The sequence below is a fragment of the Mya arenaria genome, chromosome 17 (assembly GCF_026914265.1).
Source record: "Mya arenaria isolate MELC-2E11 chromosome 17, ASM2691426v1".
In the NCBI taxonomy this organism is placed as follows: Eukaryota; Metazoa; Mollusca; class Bivalvia; order Myida; family Myidae; genus Mya; species Mya arenaria.
This window is the reverse complement of record NC_069138.1, coordinates 35,545,983-35,566,613: the sequence shown is the minus strand read 5'-3', so window position 1 is coordinate 35,566,613 and position 20,631 is coordinate 35,545,983. Positions and strand designations below refer to the sequence as shown.

General features: G+C 33.8%; 1 protein-coding gene across 2 annotated transcripts in view; it reads left to right on the top strand.

Moving 5' to 3' along the window:
• Positions 1-20,631, top strand: part of LOC128224199 (uncharacterized) — a 22,320-nt gene extending 1,689 nt beyond the window's left edge. Inside the window, exons 1-9 of one of the 2 annotated variants that reach the window (XM_052933953.1) lie at positions 659-709; positions 5,308-6,886; positions 10,508-10,541; positions 11,287-11,388; positions 12,112-13,691; positions 13,836-13,926; positions 14,927-15,226; positions 15,533-15,837; positions 16,376-20,631. In XM_052933953.1, coding sequence (XP_052789913.1) covers positions 5,341-6,886; positions 10,508-10,541; positions 11,287-11,388; positions 12,112-13,691; positions 13,836-13,926; positions 14,927-15,226; positions 15,533-15,837; positions 16,376-16,572 — 4,155 coding nt within the window. In that variant the 5' untranslated portion in view covers positions 659-709; positions 5,308-5,340 and the 3' untranslated portion in view covers positions 16,573-20,631. Of the gene's footprint in view, positions 1-658; positions 710-5,307; positions 6,887-10,507; positions 10,542-11,286; positions 11,389-12,111; positions 13,692-13,835; positions 13,927-14,926; positions 15,227-15,532; positions 15,838-16,375 lie in introns of those variants that run through there. The other variant, XM_052933952.1, reaches the window with a different exon arrangement.

Sequence of the window (20,631 nt, the reverse complement as noted above, 5' to 3'; positions counted from 1 at the left end):
TATTATATAATTATCATTATTATTATTAAATATTATGAATCCGACAAAAAAAGAGCAGTTTTAGGATATATATTAAGTGTGTATGTATTTATTATCTCATAATAACAATACATCACAAAGAAAATGATTAATTGATTATCTAAAGCATTCAATTCTTGGCAGAAGGTTTGCCAATGCTGGTCTCCCCTATTTTTTTGTGCTCGAAAAGATTGCAACATCTGTCATTTCACGTCCGATTTCTGTTTAAATAAAGAACAAAAATACAAATCATAATAACTTTTGACTTTGACATTTATTTCACATATAGTAATAATCTGCAGGCAACACCCTTTTAGATAACACTAAACTTATACGGGGTCACCAGACACCAAGATTTAACATTATCGCCAATGGCATGTTAAAATGACAAGCTTATTGATATTGTGGATCGGATACCTCAATATCAAAGACAGCATTGATCAAAGCCAATAACGATGGTGCATAAGATTGGGATTTCTTGTTCTTCATTATCTTGTCCTATTGTTTGAGTTTGGTTTAAAGATGGCAGTCTTCTGCTGGGCTCACTGTCATAAAACATTGTGCCAAATATTCCGGTCATATAAAATGTAAATATTTACCAATTGAATACTTAACATGTCTTCTGCCGCTGTAAAGTGGTATTTTAATCTTAGTACTAGGCTCTTTAAATAGCTAAGGACAATGTTATAGGGTGAGGAATTTTAAATAGATTGTATGGCGTATGGGCTTATGTCGGTTATAATAATAATGTTTGAAAAAAATGATATAGGGCTTGTTATCAAAATCATTTTTGGGGCCTAAAAATTCTCTATTTTTGTTTTAGTATAATTTGTGTGAAAATTGTTCTCATTTCGAAAAGAGCTCTGAGATTTTTGAAGAAAATTATCTTTCTGATGATCATGATAAAAGATGCATTGGTCTACTTTTAGTTATTAAAAAAATAATACAGTTGTCAAGAAGGCTTTTCGAGAAATCGGAGCCTGTTTTCTATTCCTTTACAATGATTTAAAGGTACTCGCTTATTTTTTTGTAAAATGCACTTTTTTTGAATGACGAATTAAAGTGTGGCAAATCATTAGAGTGTGAAAACTAACATACCAAAAGCTGGAACCCTTCAGCAAATGTTGATATTTGCTCAAATATTGTCTTTAAAGACCACAAATTTCATTTTAGTTGTCTGAACGTTTAATGGATGCATGTGTGATTATTCCTAACAAGATTTGAAACAACTGTTTCGGCCATACTTTTTTATATCTTAATATGTGAGCACATAGTAAACATTTCACTTTTAAAGGTTTTACAGCAAGATTGTTACTTATGTTGTTAACTTTAACAAAGATCTGAACATTGTAGCATCATTGTTTAACCCCACGCTTGCTTTATAGTACATGTGCACGGTATTGAAAAAAAGTATTCCAGTCATTTGCCTTTTAAGCTTTCTTAAAATGTTTTTAATTGCTCTTAATGTATTTTAAAACCACAATCTAAGGAGAAAGGTTGCTGGACTTTAAATGGCTTCCAGGCAGTGCATTGACCAGGGATTATGTACATGTTGACCGAGTTAATTGTTTAAGGCTATATATATGGGCATCATAAAGCCAAAAGAAACTCAAATATTTGTCAAACCTAACCAACCTTAGTACTCTTGCACTATATAAATGAGAGTTAATCCTTAGATAAACATCTTCTCCAAGGTGTCAATATACTGATCTACAACTTATTGGAACATATTTCTTTTAAGCCACTTCAGTATACAAATGCTTTACTACCTTTAGTTAACTTCAAACGTAGTGACATGTAACAATTTGGTATGATATGATTCTTAGTTATTCAACTTCAAGGTGGGTTTTAGTGTTATTTTTTGGGATTTTGTTAGTGAGGATCAACCGTAATATTCTTGGGTAGAGGTAATTGACATCATAATTTATCATTACAGTTAAAGTGACACTCTTATTCAAAATCAATACATACACATTTTGTTTACAAACATAGATTTTGACTGATTAACCTTAAACTACTTACTAAATAATGCATTTATGGAAAATATTAACTACTGATTTAGAGTTTTATAACCGTGAATTTAAAAGCAGAAAGCGCAAAAATATTAAATGATTGGTGAATGCTTAAAGATTTACGGCAGTCCACTATAGTCTCATAAGGTAGAAATACTGTGTTTTATGCTCACTTCTTTCAAATTAAACTCGATATCCTTCATAAAAACCATTATTTTTGACATTTATTAATCACTTTTGGAATAATAAAACAATATTATTAATTGATGTAAATCTTATTTGGGAGTAAGAGTGCATCTTTAATGAAATTTAACTAATTTTATAATGATTGGTTTTTGAAGGGAAAAAAGGAGTAGGAATCAACATAAATGAATGTTTATGTATTTGATCTTCTAGCTTGAAGTGATGTTTTAAAACATACATTTACCTTTCATTTTATAAGATACTTTACATAATAAATATTTATGCATGTTTTTAATGAAAATATATTTAATATGCGAGTTGTAAATCTAATTTCTTCATCTTCAGATCGAGAAAACCAAATCTTCCCCATTCCAAGTGTATAAATATATGAAGTTACTTTTCTAAATTTATGTTGAAAATTGTATGTTTACTAACTTACATCATTGTAATATTTCTTTGAACTGAAAGCTATTGAACTAACATTTCTACATGAAGACATACAAGTAACAAGAGACTTCTAAGCCAATTTTCTTTTGATGTCTTCAAATTCTTCTTATAATAAAAGTGACAGTTTTATCCTACTGCTAATTATCCTGCAAGCCCATCTGCTATAATAGAGTCTCTGGGGGTGATGGCACCATATTGATTGTTGGATCTTGACTTATTGATTCTTAATTCCTTGCAGGTTTGTTAGACTTTGTTCTTAGTAAGTCATTATACAGTGTATTCTGTAACAAGGGCATGAGCTAAAGCAGGTGCCAATAGTATGTCATAATACAGTGCATACTGTAACAAGGGCATGAGCTAAAGCAGGTGCCAATAGTATGTCAAACTACAGGGTATTCTGTAACAAGGGCATGAGCTAAGCGGTTGCCAATAGTATGCCATTATACAGTGTATTCTGTAACAAGGGCATGAGCTAAAGCAGGTGTCAATAGTATGCCATTATACAGTGTATTCTGTAACAAGGGCATGAGCTAAAGCAGGTGCCAATAGTATGTCATAATACAGTGTATTCTGTAACAAGGTCATGAGCTAAAGCAGATGCCAATAGTATGTCAAACTACAGGGTATTCTGTAACAAGGGCATGAGCTAAGTGGGTGCCATAGTATGCCATTATACAGATGTCAGTGTATTCTGTAACAAGGGCACGAGCTAAAACGGGTGCCAATAGTATGCCATTATACAGGGTATTCTGTAACAAGGGCATGAGCTAAAGCAGGTGCCAATAGTATGCCATTATGCAGTGTATTCAGTAACAAGGGCATGAGCTAAAGCGGATGTCAAAAGTATGTCATTATACAGTGTATTTTGAAACAAGGACATGAGCTAAAGCAGGTGTCAATAGTATGGCATTATACAGTGTATTTTGTAACAAGGGCATGAGCTAAAGCAGGTGCCAATAGTATGTCATTATACAGTGTATTTTGTTACAAGGGCATGAGCTAAAGCAGGTGCCAATAGTTTGTCATTATACAGTGTATATTGTAACAAGGGCATGAGCTAAAGCAGGTGCCAATAGTATGTCATAATACTGGGCATTCAGTAACAAGGGCATGAGCTAAAGCAGGTGCCAATAGTATGTCATAATACTGGGCATTCAGTAACAAGGGCATGAGCTCAAGCAGGTGCCAATAGTTTGTCATTATACAGTGTATTTTGTAACAAGGGCATGAGCTAAAGCAGGTGCCAATAGTATGTCATAATACTGGGCATTCAGTAAAAAAGGCATGAGCTAAAGCAGGTGCCAATAGTATGTCATAATACTGGGCAGTCAGTAAAAAGGGCATGAGCTAAAGCAGGTGCCAATAGTATGTCATAATACAGGGCATTCAGTAACAAGGGCATGAGCTAAAGCAGGTGCCAATAGTATGTCATAATACTGGGCATTCAGTAACAAGGGCATGAGCTAAAGCAAGTGCCAATAGTATGTCATAATACTGGGCATTCAGTAACAAGGGCATGCGCTCAAGCGGTTGTCAATAGTATGTCATTATACAGGGTATTCTGCATGAACTAAAGCAGGTGTCAATAGTATCATTAGTATGTCATTATACAGGGTAAGAAAGGCATAAGCAGGTGTCAATTGGCCATAATGTTGTTTCATTCATAGGATTACATTTGTATCACAAGTACCAAACATTTGTTTTACAAGATGAACTGCCAAATGTCAATAAGATAATGTCTGTACTATTAAAATGTAATGCCGAAGTATCCTCAATCAACTTAGTTGATAAAATTTATTTACCATCAATGGTGCTCTAACAGTCATTCTGAACCCATAAATGGGTGGCTGGGGGTGTAGCAAGGTTATCAACCCCTATTAAGTACTTTAAAAACTCTTGATACTACTCTCAGAGCAGGTATTTGATACAATCAGCCATGTCTTTTATTACAGTAAACGAGATGGTCTGTACTTCTTAAGTTTTTTTGTCATGAAATTATGAATGGAACATTAAAAAGGGAGTGTTAGCGTTTCGTTGATGATGGCCTTAAACAATTATGATATTTAAATGACAGTAATTTGTTATATAATAAACAAATTTACACAATTATATTGAAAGATCAAAAAGTTAAGTGAAATAGTCACAATTGAGCCTTGGGCAATTGTTAAGATGTAATTACTGTGAATTTAATAGGCTGTACAGAAATAATGTTATTTCCTTTAGAAAATACACCAATACAAATATTTGTACTGGAGATTGAATTATGATCGGCTATAAGATCATAATGATAACCTTGCAATGAAAACATAATGTAAGAATTTTTGATATACTCTGAAATAGTAATAGTTTGGGGATTGAACACTTTTCTTAACAAAATGTGAAAACGTGGAATTAAGCTTTCACCTCAGTGTTTAAGACCTAAGATTTGAAAAGAACATTCTTTATGTGAGAAATAACATACAAATACAATGTCAAACAATTCTGTAAACTAATTAAAAAAAACTGAAGAACATCAAATGAATTATTGTAACACCAATATTTTTCAAAGGAATTATCATTCCAAATGAATTTCTCAATTTCCGATAATGTTAATACTGTTAAGTTGAAATTGTTCTGCTCATAATCTTATAATTTTCTTTCCTTCCAGGTCCACAGGTCATACGTTGATGTAACGACAGACATGGACTCACCCTCAGCACATTCCACCCATCAACAAGACCACTTCTACACAGAGCTGTACAGGAAGTACCCACATGCGTTTCGACGTCGCCTAGAGGCTCGTGATGCAGGGAGACAACTGTTCAATTCCAGGCACCACGTGAGATTCAAGGATGAGATTAATGATGAATCAGAAAATTCTGTCCATTTACACAATGGTTCTGTGTCGGCAAGGACTTTAACTAACTGGGATAAAGAAGTTGGGCATTATTTTAGACAAGGTCAAAGTTCAAGGTCGCAAGAACGTTTGAATTCAGATTGCGAGGGTTCAGAAATGTCTGTGAAACAGAGGCTGCGAATGAATTCTAAACACTTGAATAATTTGTTGAATGAAGGGTCTCCTTTTAGGAAAAGAAAGAGTGGGGATCATGTGCAATATGACAGTGGGATGGAAAACGGGCAAAGCTTGCAGGATTACATGCTAGAAAAAAGCAAGGAAAGAAGTCGACACAGGAAGAAGCATCATAGAATTATAATACAACGAAAAATTACCAAAGATGATGATAGAGATGAAAACAAGGAAAATGAAATCCGCCAACGCAGATGGATGAGCAAGTCAGCATCTCCAGTTGCCAGGAACCGGCTCACCTTCAACCCTTATGTGATGAGTTTACCTAGAGACAACCACCATGTTGATGTTGATGCTTTGATTTCAAACACTGATTTACAAATTGATACTGTTTTAGAAAATATCAATATAGCAGGTCAAGAGTCGCCGCCTGACAGTGCCATAGACATCGGGACACCCTCTGTGCAGTCACTGGTAACAACAGGCAGAGGGGTGCCCTTTAGTAAGTCTATGGAGAAAAAAGAAGAGTTGCCTTCTCCTGACTCTGAAGGAGGGAGAGTAAATTCAGGGGAGATAATTGGTGAAAATGTAGAATCCAGTCCAGGAAGTAGTGCTAGTGCATGTGTAAGAAACAGTAAGACAAATGAGGAAAACCAATGCACGAACAGTGAATCAATAATGAGTAATGTTGATATTAATAAAGAAAATGAAACAGTAGTAAACACAGCTATGAATACAACAGAGCCTGCAGCTGTTGCCGGTGACACATGTAGGATGCAGGAAATCAATGAGATTAACAAACTAGTTGAGGAATACATGCTTACCTCAGAACACATTGACCAGCTAGAATCTAGGCAGGGGGAGGCTGGTCTGTTACAGATCTTCAGTAAAGAGATGGGATATGACACTGAACACAGCAATTACAAGTGCAATGCTCCAGATATTAATTCAGACTTTTCGGATCAAAACAGAATTTCTGAATCAGTAGTAACATTTTCTACAGGTGAAACTTTGAGTAGTGTTAAAGGTGCTTATAAAGACAATACTGCTGAGGGGAATGATGATGGTATGGCAGTGAATGGTTCTAATTTCAATAATAGAGAGTTGACAGAAGCCAATTACCATGCTGATGATGAACGGGAGGGCGAGGAAAATGTTGCCATGGAAATAAGATCAAAGTCAGAACATGAAATAGCTTCAAAGAAGACGATGCATAAAGGTGGGCGGAAAAGTGTTTTGTATCAAACTAGTCTTTATAATTACTAATTTTAAAAGATAAAAATAATGTTCTAAGTTTATAAAAACGTTGTGGCTTTTGTATTGATTTTAAATGGAAATCATATGTCTTATTTCCAAACCATTTCCATAAAATTTAATCTTCTAAAAAGGTTATGAAATGTAATACCACTTTATGTTTTTTCTGTAAGTTGTCTTCAATCTTTTTAAGGCCAGAATATTTTTAAAGCTATATTAAAAATAACCTTTAACTTTTTAAACACATAAAAAATGACAACAGTGTCAGTTTTTAATTGAACTGAATGTATTTTTTAAAGAGCCCATTCATCTGTGCCCTCAAGTTGTTCAGTATTGATAGAGCCATTAACATTTCGATTGAAAACATTGAATACAAAACCAAACTGTTTTACATTTATCATGATCGCCACTTTGAGTATCAATTGAGAATTTGTATTGGCAATTATTTGTCATATTTCTCAATAGCATTAAATTATGCCCAATCACATAACTTAACGCTAGGAGCTGGTGCCATTAATTAAAAGAATTCAGATACAATTTCACACCCATTGGTGATACCTTATACTCCGAAGCATCAGAATACTTATTGAGCGATTATTTTCCGATAGTTCATGAATAATTGACTTAGATTGTAAAGTCATACTTTGATAGTGACCTGGATTGTATCAATATTTAGGTTAAAAACAGCTAATTATTGGCTTAATTTGATATATAAATTAAACTTGATATATATACAAAATTGGATGTCAAACAACAGTCTCTTGAATAGTCTATTATAAACAAAATTTGTTTTAGAGTTTAGCCAGGTTTTAAAAAGGGACAGGGTGCTGCAGAAAGGGTGGGAAGGGCATATTTTATCAGCCTGTGCAGAACTTAAAAAAATATAAATTTGAAAAAAAAAAATGTTTGAAATGTGTTTTACTAGAAGTAGTTTAATCTAATATAAAAGCTAGATATAATAAGTTTGTATGGATTTTTAATCATATAATAAGCTTTTAACCAAAACAAAAGAATTATTTGATTATCTTAAGCATTTAATTCTAACAAGGTAGAAGGGTGCGCATGCTGGTCTCTTTAAGGGCAGAGGGGCGCTACCAAATAAGGGCAGGGTGCAGCACCGTCCTACAACTCTTTAGCTCAATTTGTTTATAGATGAATTTGTCCGTATTTATTTATACATTGGTAAGTTACAGTGCTTCTGTTGTACAAGAAAATGCAACTTATAACGACAGGGCTTTTTCTATAGTACCCACGGGTCCGACTATCGGACCCATTCCCAAAGCAAAATATAAGATATTTTTCCCAATCTTCAGAAAAAAATCCCAATCCAAAAAAAAAAAAAAAATTGTTTTTTTTGAAATTATTTTTTCCTGTACTGGTTCATTTTCAACATCCTAATAAATTATGTCATGTGAAGTTTTTTTGGTAATTGAACTCAGAAATCATTGATTTTCATCACATTCAGAGATCGGAAATATGAAATATTATCTGTCATGATTTATTGCAATAGATATTTACACCCCAAGGATTGATATTTCAGCCATTGCGGGTCTTTTAAAGGGAAAAAAAAACTAATATTAAATCATTACCTATTTCGCAGGAGACTAGACAGCTTTTTCTTTTAACTGTAAAATTTCCCAATTTTGGCATTTTCACGACGCAAAATTTCCCAAAATGTCTAGGGTCTTTTTCTCAAAATGGGCAGAAAAAGCCCTGAACGACTGTGGTAGAAATAAAGGTTAAATTTAAAGGTTAAAATTAGGACATGCCGGCAAGCCCTGCAATTTTTCCGGACAGGCTCAAATTCTCGATTTTATTTAGCAGGTCTTGTTGAAACAAATGATGGCAAGCATCAGTTAAAGGAATCGGGCTTGTTCATTTAAATTTCTAATTTCTATGCCTCGCCAATGTAAAGCAAAGCCCATTACTCTTGCTAACATAACTGTGGAGTTATTTCCCTTGGCATCTTGTTGTGTGCTATTAATGCTCAACTTTCATCTTATTTTTTAGAACAGAATTATAACAACAGTAATATCAGCTGTCAGGGCCAACATGTATCCTTCTGTAATTGTTGCTTCCAGTTAATATTTCGAAAATTAATAAAATACCAGGCTTCTTTGGAATGCCATAATTCAGAATCAAATGACTGACATTATCAGCAAAATCATTAGGAAGAGCTCTTTAAACTGGTAGTTAATAGGCTGTTATCTCTTAAGTATTGCAAATCAATAATATGATTGATGACAAAATCTGCTTCATGTGTCTTTTTAGACTTAAGAACTCTGCACAATGTCCTTAAGCTTATCAAAGACAAAATTTATTTGTTGTATAAAATCTAAACGTTTCTGAAACAATTAAAGGCAAATCTACATGAGATTTGGTTTTGTTATAAAGCTAATGAAAACAATGTAGATTGGCAAAGCATAAAAAGTCACTGCTTTGTCCATCTACCTGTCTGTCACACCATTGTCCAAAGAATAACTTCAAAACTACTGATGGGATTGAAATAAAATGTTAGGCCATCATTGGCCCTCTTGTTAATTCATTGATTTTGTTCATTGCATTTAGTTAAACCAGAGTTATGGCCCTTGGATTAGCAAAATTGCCATTTCTGGATTTGTGTCCCTAAACCCCAAACTGTATAACCAAAGTCATGAAAACTTTGGGAATGTTGTTGGGTGATGAAGTTGTGCACCTGGGATTTTGATCACCACTACACATTGTAAAACCAAGGTTATGGCCCTTGAATTAATAAAAAATACATATTTGGACTTATGTCGATCAATACCCTGTACTCCAAAACTGTTTCACCTAGAGTCATGAAACTTGACGGAATGTTGTTCAGTTGATGAAGTTGTGCTCTTGAGGTCTTGTTTGCTGCTGCAAATAGTATATCCAGAGTTATGGCTCTTGAATAAGCAAAAATTGGTAATTTTGCATTTGTGTCTTTCAAACCTACAAAGAATTTCACATAGAGTCACGTTACCTGTGGGGAAATTTGTTGAAGCAATGAAGTTGTGCACCTGGAATAATTTTTCCTGCTGGATATAGTACAACTAGAGTTTGGTCATGGAATAAAACATATTATTATGATGATGATTTGTTGAGTTAATTCCCCTTGACAGACTATGGTAATTGAAACAGACAAGTGTGGGTCTATTTGTGGTGCAGCAGCTGTAACACATGTTGATATATTTATATCTATTAAGATGGATTAGAATTCAATATTTTTTATGGAGTTTTTATGCGCAATATTGTGTTTTTGAATAATAAACCATTTAAAATATATGAATACGGTTTCGGAAAGACTGTAATTCAAAATAGAACTTCTGGCTCTGTTTAAACGTAAATATGCATGCTTGTATGTTTTTCATCTAGCTCTATAAGTATAAGCATCATGCCACATTACTTTGAAATACTTGACAAGAGTCCAGGACTTTTTTCATCTTCATCAATCATTCATACCCAGGATGTCTGTTCTATTGTTAAAATTGAACAAAGCTATTTTTACTCGGTGACCTTTATATCTTCATGTAGAGTATAATATATCAATGACATCTCAGTATTTGAATGTTTAATATTTCAGACTCAGATGTCGACTCGGGCATCGGACATAGCAGGTATGATGAAAGAAAAGATATTTTTTTATATTTTTCAGTTTTTGATATTCTCTTAATGTACATTTTTTTTTATTTTTCAATTTTTGATATTCTCTAAATGTACATTTTTTTTATTTTTCAATTTTTGATATTCTCTTAATGTACCGTACATTTTTTTTTATTTTTCAATTTTTGATATTCTCTTAATGTACATTTTTTTTTATTTTTCAATTTTTGATATTCTCTTAATGTACATTTTTTTTTATTTTTCAATTTTTGATATTCTCTTAATGTACATTTTTTTTTTTTTTTCAATTTTTGATATTCTCTTAATGTACATTTTTTTTTATTTTTCAATTTTTGATATTCTCTTAATGTACATTTTTTTTTTTTTTCAATTTTTGATATTCTCTTAATGTACTACTATGTCTCTATGTCTATAGAGATTGGTATTCTTGAAGTTTGGATGTTTTGATAATATTCTATATTCATATTCTTCGACAATTGTTATGGACTGATTAGTGTAACATTGTAAGCCTTCCGCATTGGAGGTTTGCGTGTAGCTTGGTTTGTGATACGCATTGGAGTCAAATGAGTATCTTTTTAGTGTAACACCTTTAACGTATACACGCATAGCTAAACACTATTTTTGGGGAGAAATTCATTTCATTCTCATTGAGTAAAAGTCATGCCTTAGATATTTATTTGCATAATAGAAGTAGTTTTGTTTTTATTAAAATCGGCATTTTGACGGTTTTATTTCCAGTACCTGCACAGAATCACTTCCTCCGAGGGGTCGGGGCAAGTCAAGGGGGGTAACCATGAAACCACAGCCTGTCAGGGCTGACCACAGTATTCTCCCTTTGAGGTAATGGACACTAGCTTAGCTCTTGTATAAAGATTTGATAATGTTAAAACATGTTTTAGTGTTCATTGCATAAAATCATGACAGAAAAAATGAAATTATATCAATTGAAAACACAATTTTAAGAAAAAGTATCCTAGAAATGGCATTTAGTTTGATTGGGTTTCAACTGCCAAATATATTGAGTTTATATGAATTTGATAATCATATAATAAGCTTTTAAACACAACCAAGAAATTTGATCATCTTAAGGCATAATTTTTTTTTGTTTGTTTCCACTAACTCAACCAACCCTATTTTTCTCCTCCCAACCCTACATTTTTATTTTGCCGTAGTGTGGATTTTTTTTGGTAACTTCATAAGAGTGAACATGTAAAATTTTAAAAAAATTCTTAAATAGGAAATTACCCTGATAAAGGTCAAATTGGAACAGAGATCCAGGTTCTCAAAAGAAATTAAAACATTTATTCCTACCTACTGACCCTAATTTTTTGAGATGTTAGCGGAAACAACAAACTTTTTTTGCCGAAGCCTTCAATTCTTAAAAAGGAGGATGCACATGGTGGTCTTCAGAAGGGTGCAGCACCCTCATATGTATAAGTTCATATTATTTCTGTTAATACAAATGACTTGTGTTGAAGGCCACTAACCTTTTTCTATGCCTCATGAAGTTTAGTAGTTTTGACATTGAGCCCTTTCATTTAATTTGACTTGTTATTGATCCAGGTCAGATGTTGATGTCGACATAGCAGAAGAGGTTGACCTGATTGCAAGGCTGTCACATGACCTTGTCAGAGGAGGCAATCCTATAGACAAGGGAGATGATACAGACTTCTCCCTAGGCACATATCGCGAGTCCATGAGGGAAAAAAAAGTGGCAGAGAAATACCGCAAGGCCCGATCACCATCCCCATTCATCTTGTTGAAAACTGGCCAATCAGCTTACAGCAGGAGACCACTAAGTGCTCCTTCGTTTGTGAAGAGTGACACTGACATGAAGGTCGTAGATATTTCATTGTGTAATGAGAGTTTGTCTGACCTGTCTTCAAATATCTCCAGTCCTGGAGGAATTAACTCACACTCAATGCCAAACAGAACGAAGGTTAGTTGTGAATACCAACAAGAAGTGAACACTGCTGGAAAAGTTTCGGTTCAACAAAAGTATGCCTCCACCCCAAATTTGACAAAAAATGATATTCATCGAGACTTTCACAACAATGATTATGACTACCATAATCCAGTGTCTTCCAACGTGCAAAATTCCAAACATCAAAAACATTCAGTGACCTCCCTTTCGTCCCGAGGGAGTTCAATGTCTCCTATTAGTGAAAGTGACTCGGATCAGCCTACGCAAATATACAAGGAAGATTATCATACCCAGCAAACACAAAAAGCTGATAATGACAGTGCCATAACAAATCAAAGACATGCTCAGAAGCAGAGTGAATTGAATCATAAACCAAATGTAAATGGAAATGTGCATCATGTTGAAGCAACCATACATTATAACACTGACCATGTACACAGTGATCAGCATTTACAGACTGGTGCAGCGAAGATCACGGACAAGAGAGGAGTGTTTAAACCTGGTGTTACTTCACCAAGAGTGAAGGAAAAAAGACTCAAACTTCGCAATATCCTGAAGAACAAGAAAGGCAGCTTTAATCCCATCGAGAGTGAGAGCTGGGCACTGGCAGATGAAAGAAATGTTGTGAACAGGATCTACGCTAAAGACCGGGGACCAGAAAGTGATAGCAATCATAGAAGGTTCACAGACACTGGTATGGAACAGACCAGTAACCATGGTGATGGTTCCAGTGTTGGTAGTCATGTTTCCTGGCAGGACTCTATAGAATCTAGAGGCAGAAATGGTGCTTCTGTGTCTAACACTGAATCTACTCGAGGTGCAAGTACACCCAGTGTTGGTTATTCCCCACAAAGTAGTGTAGAAGAGCGATTGGATTTAAATAATTCACAAGACCATCAGAATACTGAAGGTTCAGTGGAATATATATCAAGTGAAAATGGTGCAGCTTTAACTAATAGTGGGAATAGTGCAAGAAATAATTCAAGACAAAGTGATACCTCGCCATTATCAAATTCCAACACAAGTATTGGTGGTGAGTCACCCCAGAAAGCCCTACCTCCGAAGAAACCTGCCAGGACAAAACAGAAATCTAACATTACAGACCTCAACTTCTCCAACTACAAGATAAAGACTCAGAATGGTCAGCAGAACCCACAACCAATGACCAGTTCCACGAGTGGAGTTGCCACCAGAAAACACCCAGCGTATGGAAATACAGGTATAGTAGCAATGGAAAATTTCTATAGTCAGTCTATGAACCGTCAGAAAACTACAATAGATGCATGTATTGTATTTTTTCGGAGTAACAGGTACAACCTCGCATTTTCTGATTCATTTAAATACATGTAGAACTGTTTTGCAGAATCACCCAGGCCAGTATCAAAGGAGGCAATATCCAGTGTACCACTACAGCATCACACAGAGGACATCATAGCTCCACAAGACAAACACAGGTGGGCTTTGAAAATTTGCGTTAATGAAGAGTGATGTGAGAGTGGTATTGTGGTATAGGTGTTCGCCTCTCACCTATGAGGTTGTGGGTTCTATGCCCACTAGAAGTACTTCCTAATGGTCTTTCAAAAAGGACACAGTTGTGGTTTCTGCCCAGGAAACGGACTTGAGAGTGATTATATAAGCTATCAGCTTTTGGCACAATCAACCTAAAATAAACTAGTAAATACTAAGACAGCTGAAAGCAGAAAAGAATCACTCTTGAGAATAAAAAATGTCTTGTAATCTTAAATACACGGCTGTATAAACAGTAAAAATAAAGTAAAAAATACACACATTTGAGCATTTTGAGAGTCCAAGAAGACATTTCTTTTGAAGGTGAGGCGGACAAAGGTCTATACCTCTAAACCACTTTCACCTTAGTTATATCAATATATGATTTAAAACAAATGATACATGTATAAGTAAATTGAATGTGTTAATTGGCTCATGTTATGTAAGCTGGCATTCCTAGAGGAAATCTTGTGGCTTGGTGACCTCAGGCAATGTTCAATAAGAAACTAAGATTCAATTTAAATTTAGGATTATAGTCCAAGTGTTTGGATTGGACTGTTAAAATATAAGGCTAAAAAATATATCAAAGCAACGAAGTATGACAGATGGTCATGAAGGATAAGTACTTGTATTATATTAAATATGCCCCTAGATCAAAATAACTAAAACTGAAATTGAAATTGGTTTCAATTTGACAAATTGGGCAACATAAATGTCATTCTAATACAAACTGCTCAGTGAACTTATGTATGGTCTATATAAAATGCTCACCATACAAATCTGTTCACTGTCGTATTCAACTCAACTTTTTTAGAATATTCAAGTATAGATATATCTTTCATGTGCTGTAATCTTGTGCAGATTGCACAAGTATTTCATTTAGAATTCAAATTGCAGTAACCATGGTACTGACCTTGAAATGGCATCATCTTTTCTTTCTTTTTCCAGTACCTTGGCCGAGTCCAGAGAGAAGAGTGCCTCCCGAGGATCCCTGCTGGAGAAAACAAAGGGCAAACTACGCAAGTTCCGTAATTCCGTCAGTCTAGAGAACGGCCTGGACAGTGCAGGGGTGGATGGTCATCCTGGTGGCAGTAGCCTTCCAAAGGGGAGTAATCCTAATAAACCTGCCAAGGGAGGGCACTCTTTCCTGCCCTTGATGAAGAAAGCTCCATCATTGAAGTCACTTACCTCCCTTTTTAAGAGAAAGAAGAAAAAGGGAAAGTTTAACATTGAAGACAGTGAACAAATGTGAGTAGCGAATTCAGTGAGCCAAAAACTTGAAAAAAATATTTGTCAAAATTGTTTGCCAAACAGTCAAAAACAGCAGGATAGTAATGGTAATGATTTTATGATTACAAGTAGTTATTATTTTGATAAAATTTTAGGTAATAGGAGTATTGTTAACATAAGGAAGCACTGCATTGCATGCTCTTGAAAACAGATGTAGTTAATTATATTTTATATTCTGGTTAAATATGTCTCTGTTAATACCAGTAGTATTTATTACTGCGTAATAATAATAAATTTAATATGATTTTGTCTTCCGATATTTAGGTACGATGGTTCTACCCTCACTCTCAACAGCGTTGGAACTGGCAACGCCCCTTTGTCAGCCAGACAACGACAGCAGTGGTCTTCATGCCACACTCTTCCCTCTAACACACCCACACACACCAATCAGCCAATCAACATGCAGCAAGATCCCACCCATCCAATCACAGGTGGCCAAAAATCAAATCATCCAATAGGAAGGCTTCAGAGGTTGAACCCAGATGGTTCCCAGCAAATACAGCTGGTGAAACCAGATGATGGCCCTCTTGGATTTTTTATCTCTAAGGGAAACGCCAAATTTGGAAATGGTAAAAAAAATCATCCGACACTTAAAATAATAAATATAGACCAGTTTCAAGTGGTTTAACTGTAAATATTTTAGCATGACATGAAAACATTGTTTACATTAAAGATAATGATACATGAAAGTTTTTTTAATACTTCCCTTTTGTATTTGAGTTTTTATGGTGACCCCATAGTATTTTGGTTTCATTTGAAATGATTTCGAGTGAAGAAAGAATATGTAAAAAATAAACCAAAAATTATGTCACAAAGTTTTTTCCGCCTTTGAAGATTGTAAATTAGGATATTCACATGCGATTTCAGTTGAAATACTAGACAATAATACAAACTTTAATAACTGTATCTCTAATACATTTTCAGTTATTTATCTTACACATGGGAAAGCCAGAATCAGGAAGCAATATACCCTTTCAAATTATACCAAAATTATATTGGGTCACCAGGATTCAAAATTCATCATTATTGTCAATGACTAAATTAAATGACAAGTATAAATGTGTCTCAAATACCTTAAACACTCAGATTATTTTATCACTATTACAGGAGTGTTTGTGTCCAGATTTTCAACTGTCAGACCCGAACGGAGTTTTGCTGGTTTACTGAATGTCGGAGATGAAATACTGGAGGTTAATGGCCACCCTGTTCGCGACCTGTCTCAAGACGCTGTTTACGAGCTGATCTCTGCTAGTCCTGTCATCGTCATGAAAGTTTTACCATTTATAGCCAGAACAGATGTATGAAACATCTATGTTTATAACGTTATGTGTATAAGGACAAACAAATGTAATGTTTTGTTTTACGGACTTTGACCAACGCAAATTGTAGTGAGCAAAATAAAAGTACTATCTTTTTCATTTTGCTTAGAAACAGAAGTGGGCAAAGGCAAAATACTGCTTTTTTTCTATATTTATATAATTATATTTAGAAAGATATTCACAAACAATAACAACATTATTTACCTATTTAATTGTAAGTTAAAGGAAATAGTCTCAACACGATATATATTTATTTGGCATACCTATTTAAGTCTCCCCGAAGTTCTCACAGAAGTTCTCATGGTTTGCATTGTTTTATGCATGTTGCCTTCACATAAAACTTTGTTTGACTTTATTTTTTTTCAATTAAAAACAAAGGCATTCATGAAAAATTGGTAAACATCTGGAACCAAACATCAGTTCGGGGTGATCATGTAATTTAAATTTCAAACACACTTGAGTGTAAAAAAAAATGTTAGCAGCTATTATAAAGGCGGTGTATTAGACTCATTCCAATTTTGGTTTACTGGTAATTGTTGTGTGAAATGTTTGATTTGTTTTCCATTTTTAAATTCATTCTATGAAAATATTTATGATCTTTCTATAAGAAATCCATTTAGTTAAGAAATCCAAAGGTTTGTTATAAGTTTTGTATGCTGTATGTGATTTTTCATTGCAAATTTTGAAATCTTAATGAAATAAACTTTGTGAGGAGAATGTTCACAGTATCTTTTACGCATTCGTATTTCCTTTTTTCATATAAACTATGAATTTAAGAACAGAACTGAAGTATGATTTATTTGGATTTAAACATTATAGCATTTCTCAGCTATAGAAGGCATAGACAAGTCCATATGGCTACATGTATATCTTAAACCAGGGTCGTCAGATACCTTACTGTACACTTTATTTAAAAAGAAAATAAATTTCTAATAAATGCATTTTATAAAAGTTAATTTGTTTTAATCTGTTTTACAATTTTCCTGTGAGGCAGATGTACGGCAGGCAATGATCAACTGTAAAAGCACATCTTAAGACTGAAACTATGGTTTATCATGATAAATGTTAAAAATAACAAATCGCCTAATGCGCAAAATTGAGGATTTAAAAAACAACAATTTAAAAAACATTTAAAAATGTGAAGTGATCATTTTTTTTTGTGGTACAGTGTACCGCCCGAGTTTTAGTTATAGCCATGCATACAGCTTTGTGTATGGCCTGGATTTTGTTACAACCATGGCATATTCATGTTTGTCTGCTCTTATGTCTGCTCTTGTTATATTCTTAAATTGTATGAAATGTTTTATCTCATAAAGATTTCAATGTTGAACTTTACTATTCTCCGTGCAAAATAGTTTTTGAAGATTGTTATCATATTGCAATATATAAAGGTGAGTTAAATTGAATTGCAATAAATGATACCGTAATTGTTTTTAATAGCCCTTTTTGTATGAAAAGCGTTTGGGCTAGGGTGATTGGTTTGGTGCTGTCTGCATGCAAAAACTACAAACTTGGCCATAACATATAAAAAAACGTTCCAAGGTATTCAAATGAAACTTTTTACAAATGTTTACCAGAGACGATACAAACATGTAATGCAAGGTCCACGACTCTGATTTTATCAAAGTTGTGCCCCTTCCAACAAAACAAAACAATTCAACAGGCATGCGATGGCATTCTCGCTGAAGCGCCCCTGTTTCATAGTTGAACTCAACAAAAAGGTGATATTAATTTTTATTTTTAGATCATTTCTTCATAATTGCCATAACTCAACTCTTTTTGTTATTTGTGTATTTTCGCGTATATTATTGTTCAATTTATCTGTTCTATAATTAAGGAAAATAGTTCCTTTTTGTACAATGTATTGTTACAATATTTGTCAAGCCAGTATGAATTGATATTTTATATTTTTGTATTCAACTTTCAAATTGACGTTAAATTTATGATTAATCTGATGGCCAGTGTTATGAGATAGACTTAGTATATTATAACTTACCAATATAGATAAATAGTATTGGGTCATTTCTTTAGTGATGTACATAAGTATTTGCCTTATATGCAAAACATATTACATCCACTAGTATATATTATAGGCCTTTTTTCATACAAGTAATATATTAGGTCACTCAAATAACTGATAATTCTTATATCATACTGACTTTAATTGTTGTCATCAAAATAGAGTAAGAGAGAATACCAGTTATAAAAAAACCCATCACATATACATGGGTCAATACTAACTATATTTCCCCGGATTCTGAAGGGACACCAGAAACTGCAATCAAGTTTCTTTCCTGAAGTCCGGTGTCCAAGTTAAAATTTGGACATGTTTTTCTCTAATTTCTCTAATGTGTTTACACCAGTTCTTAAGGCTAACCAAAAAGATTGCATTAAGTATGGTGTAGAAAAGCTCTTCAATTCTACAGTTTAGTTTATTATTGGCGTCCAGTCACATGCTTGTAATTAATGTGTCTTTAAGGTTCCTATCTATCTTAATGCATAAAATTTACGGTGCCGGCATCGTTGGATAGCCCTGATACACTGCTGCGCTTTGCTTATATGTGTACCATGGGCAATTTGGTTTGGAAAATCTTGTAATCATGAATAATTAATGAGGCAGTTTCATTGATTCCACAAGGTACCAATGCAGAAATATGCACAGACACTGAAAAAATATTATGGTGATTGCTTGAAGTGAACATGGTCAACAAGTTTACTACAAGAGCCACGAAGACCACTCGCCTGTTGAGCCAGCTGACAATTTAGATTTGTTTTAAGAGTGTTTAATTTTAACATCCTTTCATGGAAAAGAGAGTTGTCTCCCCTGACTCATGCATGGCCCTTAAAACGAGATTTTGTCAGTCAATTATATCCCACAGTATTCATTATTGAGTGTAATAACGAAAAAAAGTATCATGGTTGCTGATGCTGGGTGTTCCTTTGGGATGCTTGACTAGCTGGTTGTCCCTTCAGTATAATTGGTGTCCTCTGGATCCGGGGACACTGTTAGTGTACAACGGGGACACTGTTAGTGTACAACGGGGACACTGTTAGTGTACAACGGGGACACTGTTAGTGTACAACGCTGCCTATAATCATATTGAAATGTTATGCCCTATGTTATACAATAGAGGTAGTATTAAAATATAAAGTTAGAAGTATTAGCATTTAAATATATATATGTTAATAATACGATTTTTTTTTATGTGTAGACTTTCAAGATTGTGTTTTGTAAACAATTCAGACAAGTGTATGTTTTAAATGGGCCATGATGGGAATTCCGTCTTCGGACAATGTTTATTATTACCAATTTTGATTCAATTTTATAAATTTTTCTGTCTTTCTAATCAATCTATTTCAAGCTAATATCATTACATTTAGAAAAATGTGAGCGAAACATTATGTAAGTGTAGCTTCATGGAGGTTACATTTTATACGTTTTTGTATTTAAATCATGGTTAATGCTGTTTCCCTCCAAACATTTATTTGCGAGATATGTCTTTAGATATCACAAAAATAAGAAATTTGTCAATATGTTTTTGAACTTTATAAGTACCAACTGCTTTTTTTATGCTGAAAATTTAAGCATTATTATTTAAATGACTGGTCGCTATGGAAACTCATTCGTTTATTATGCATTTAATTATACAAATAATTGTATTTTATTCATAAAACAACTGACTGAGCGTAAAGTTAAATGCATACAAAACATAACATTTTCTGCCAAATTTGTTCATTTTATGATTTAACTTCATTTAAAAAATATCAATTTTGTCTGAAAGACCTAAATTGTTGTGTCGCGCCTAAAATGTAGTTGGATCATTATTTATCTACTTGCAAGTATTTTAGTACATTATTAAACAAGTCTTTAGGATAATATGTATATGTATATTTTGTATAAGATGAAAACTTTTAAATTAATTCTTCCAAACTCATAATAAATATATGTTAAGTGTGCTTATACCACCGAATATCAGTGGTACTCTGTAATTGTTTGTAATATCTATGTTACTCATAGAATGTTTACATAATGTATGTACTAAA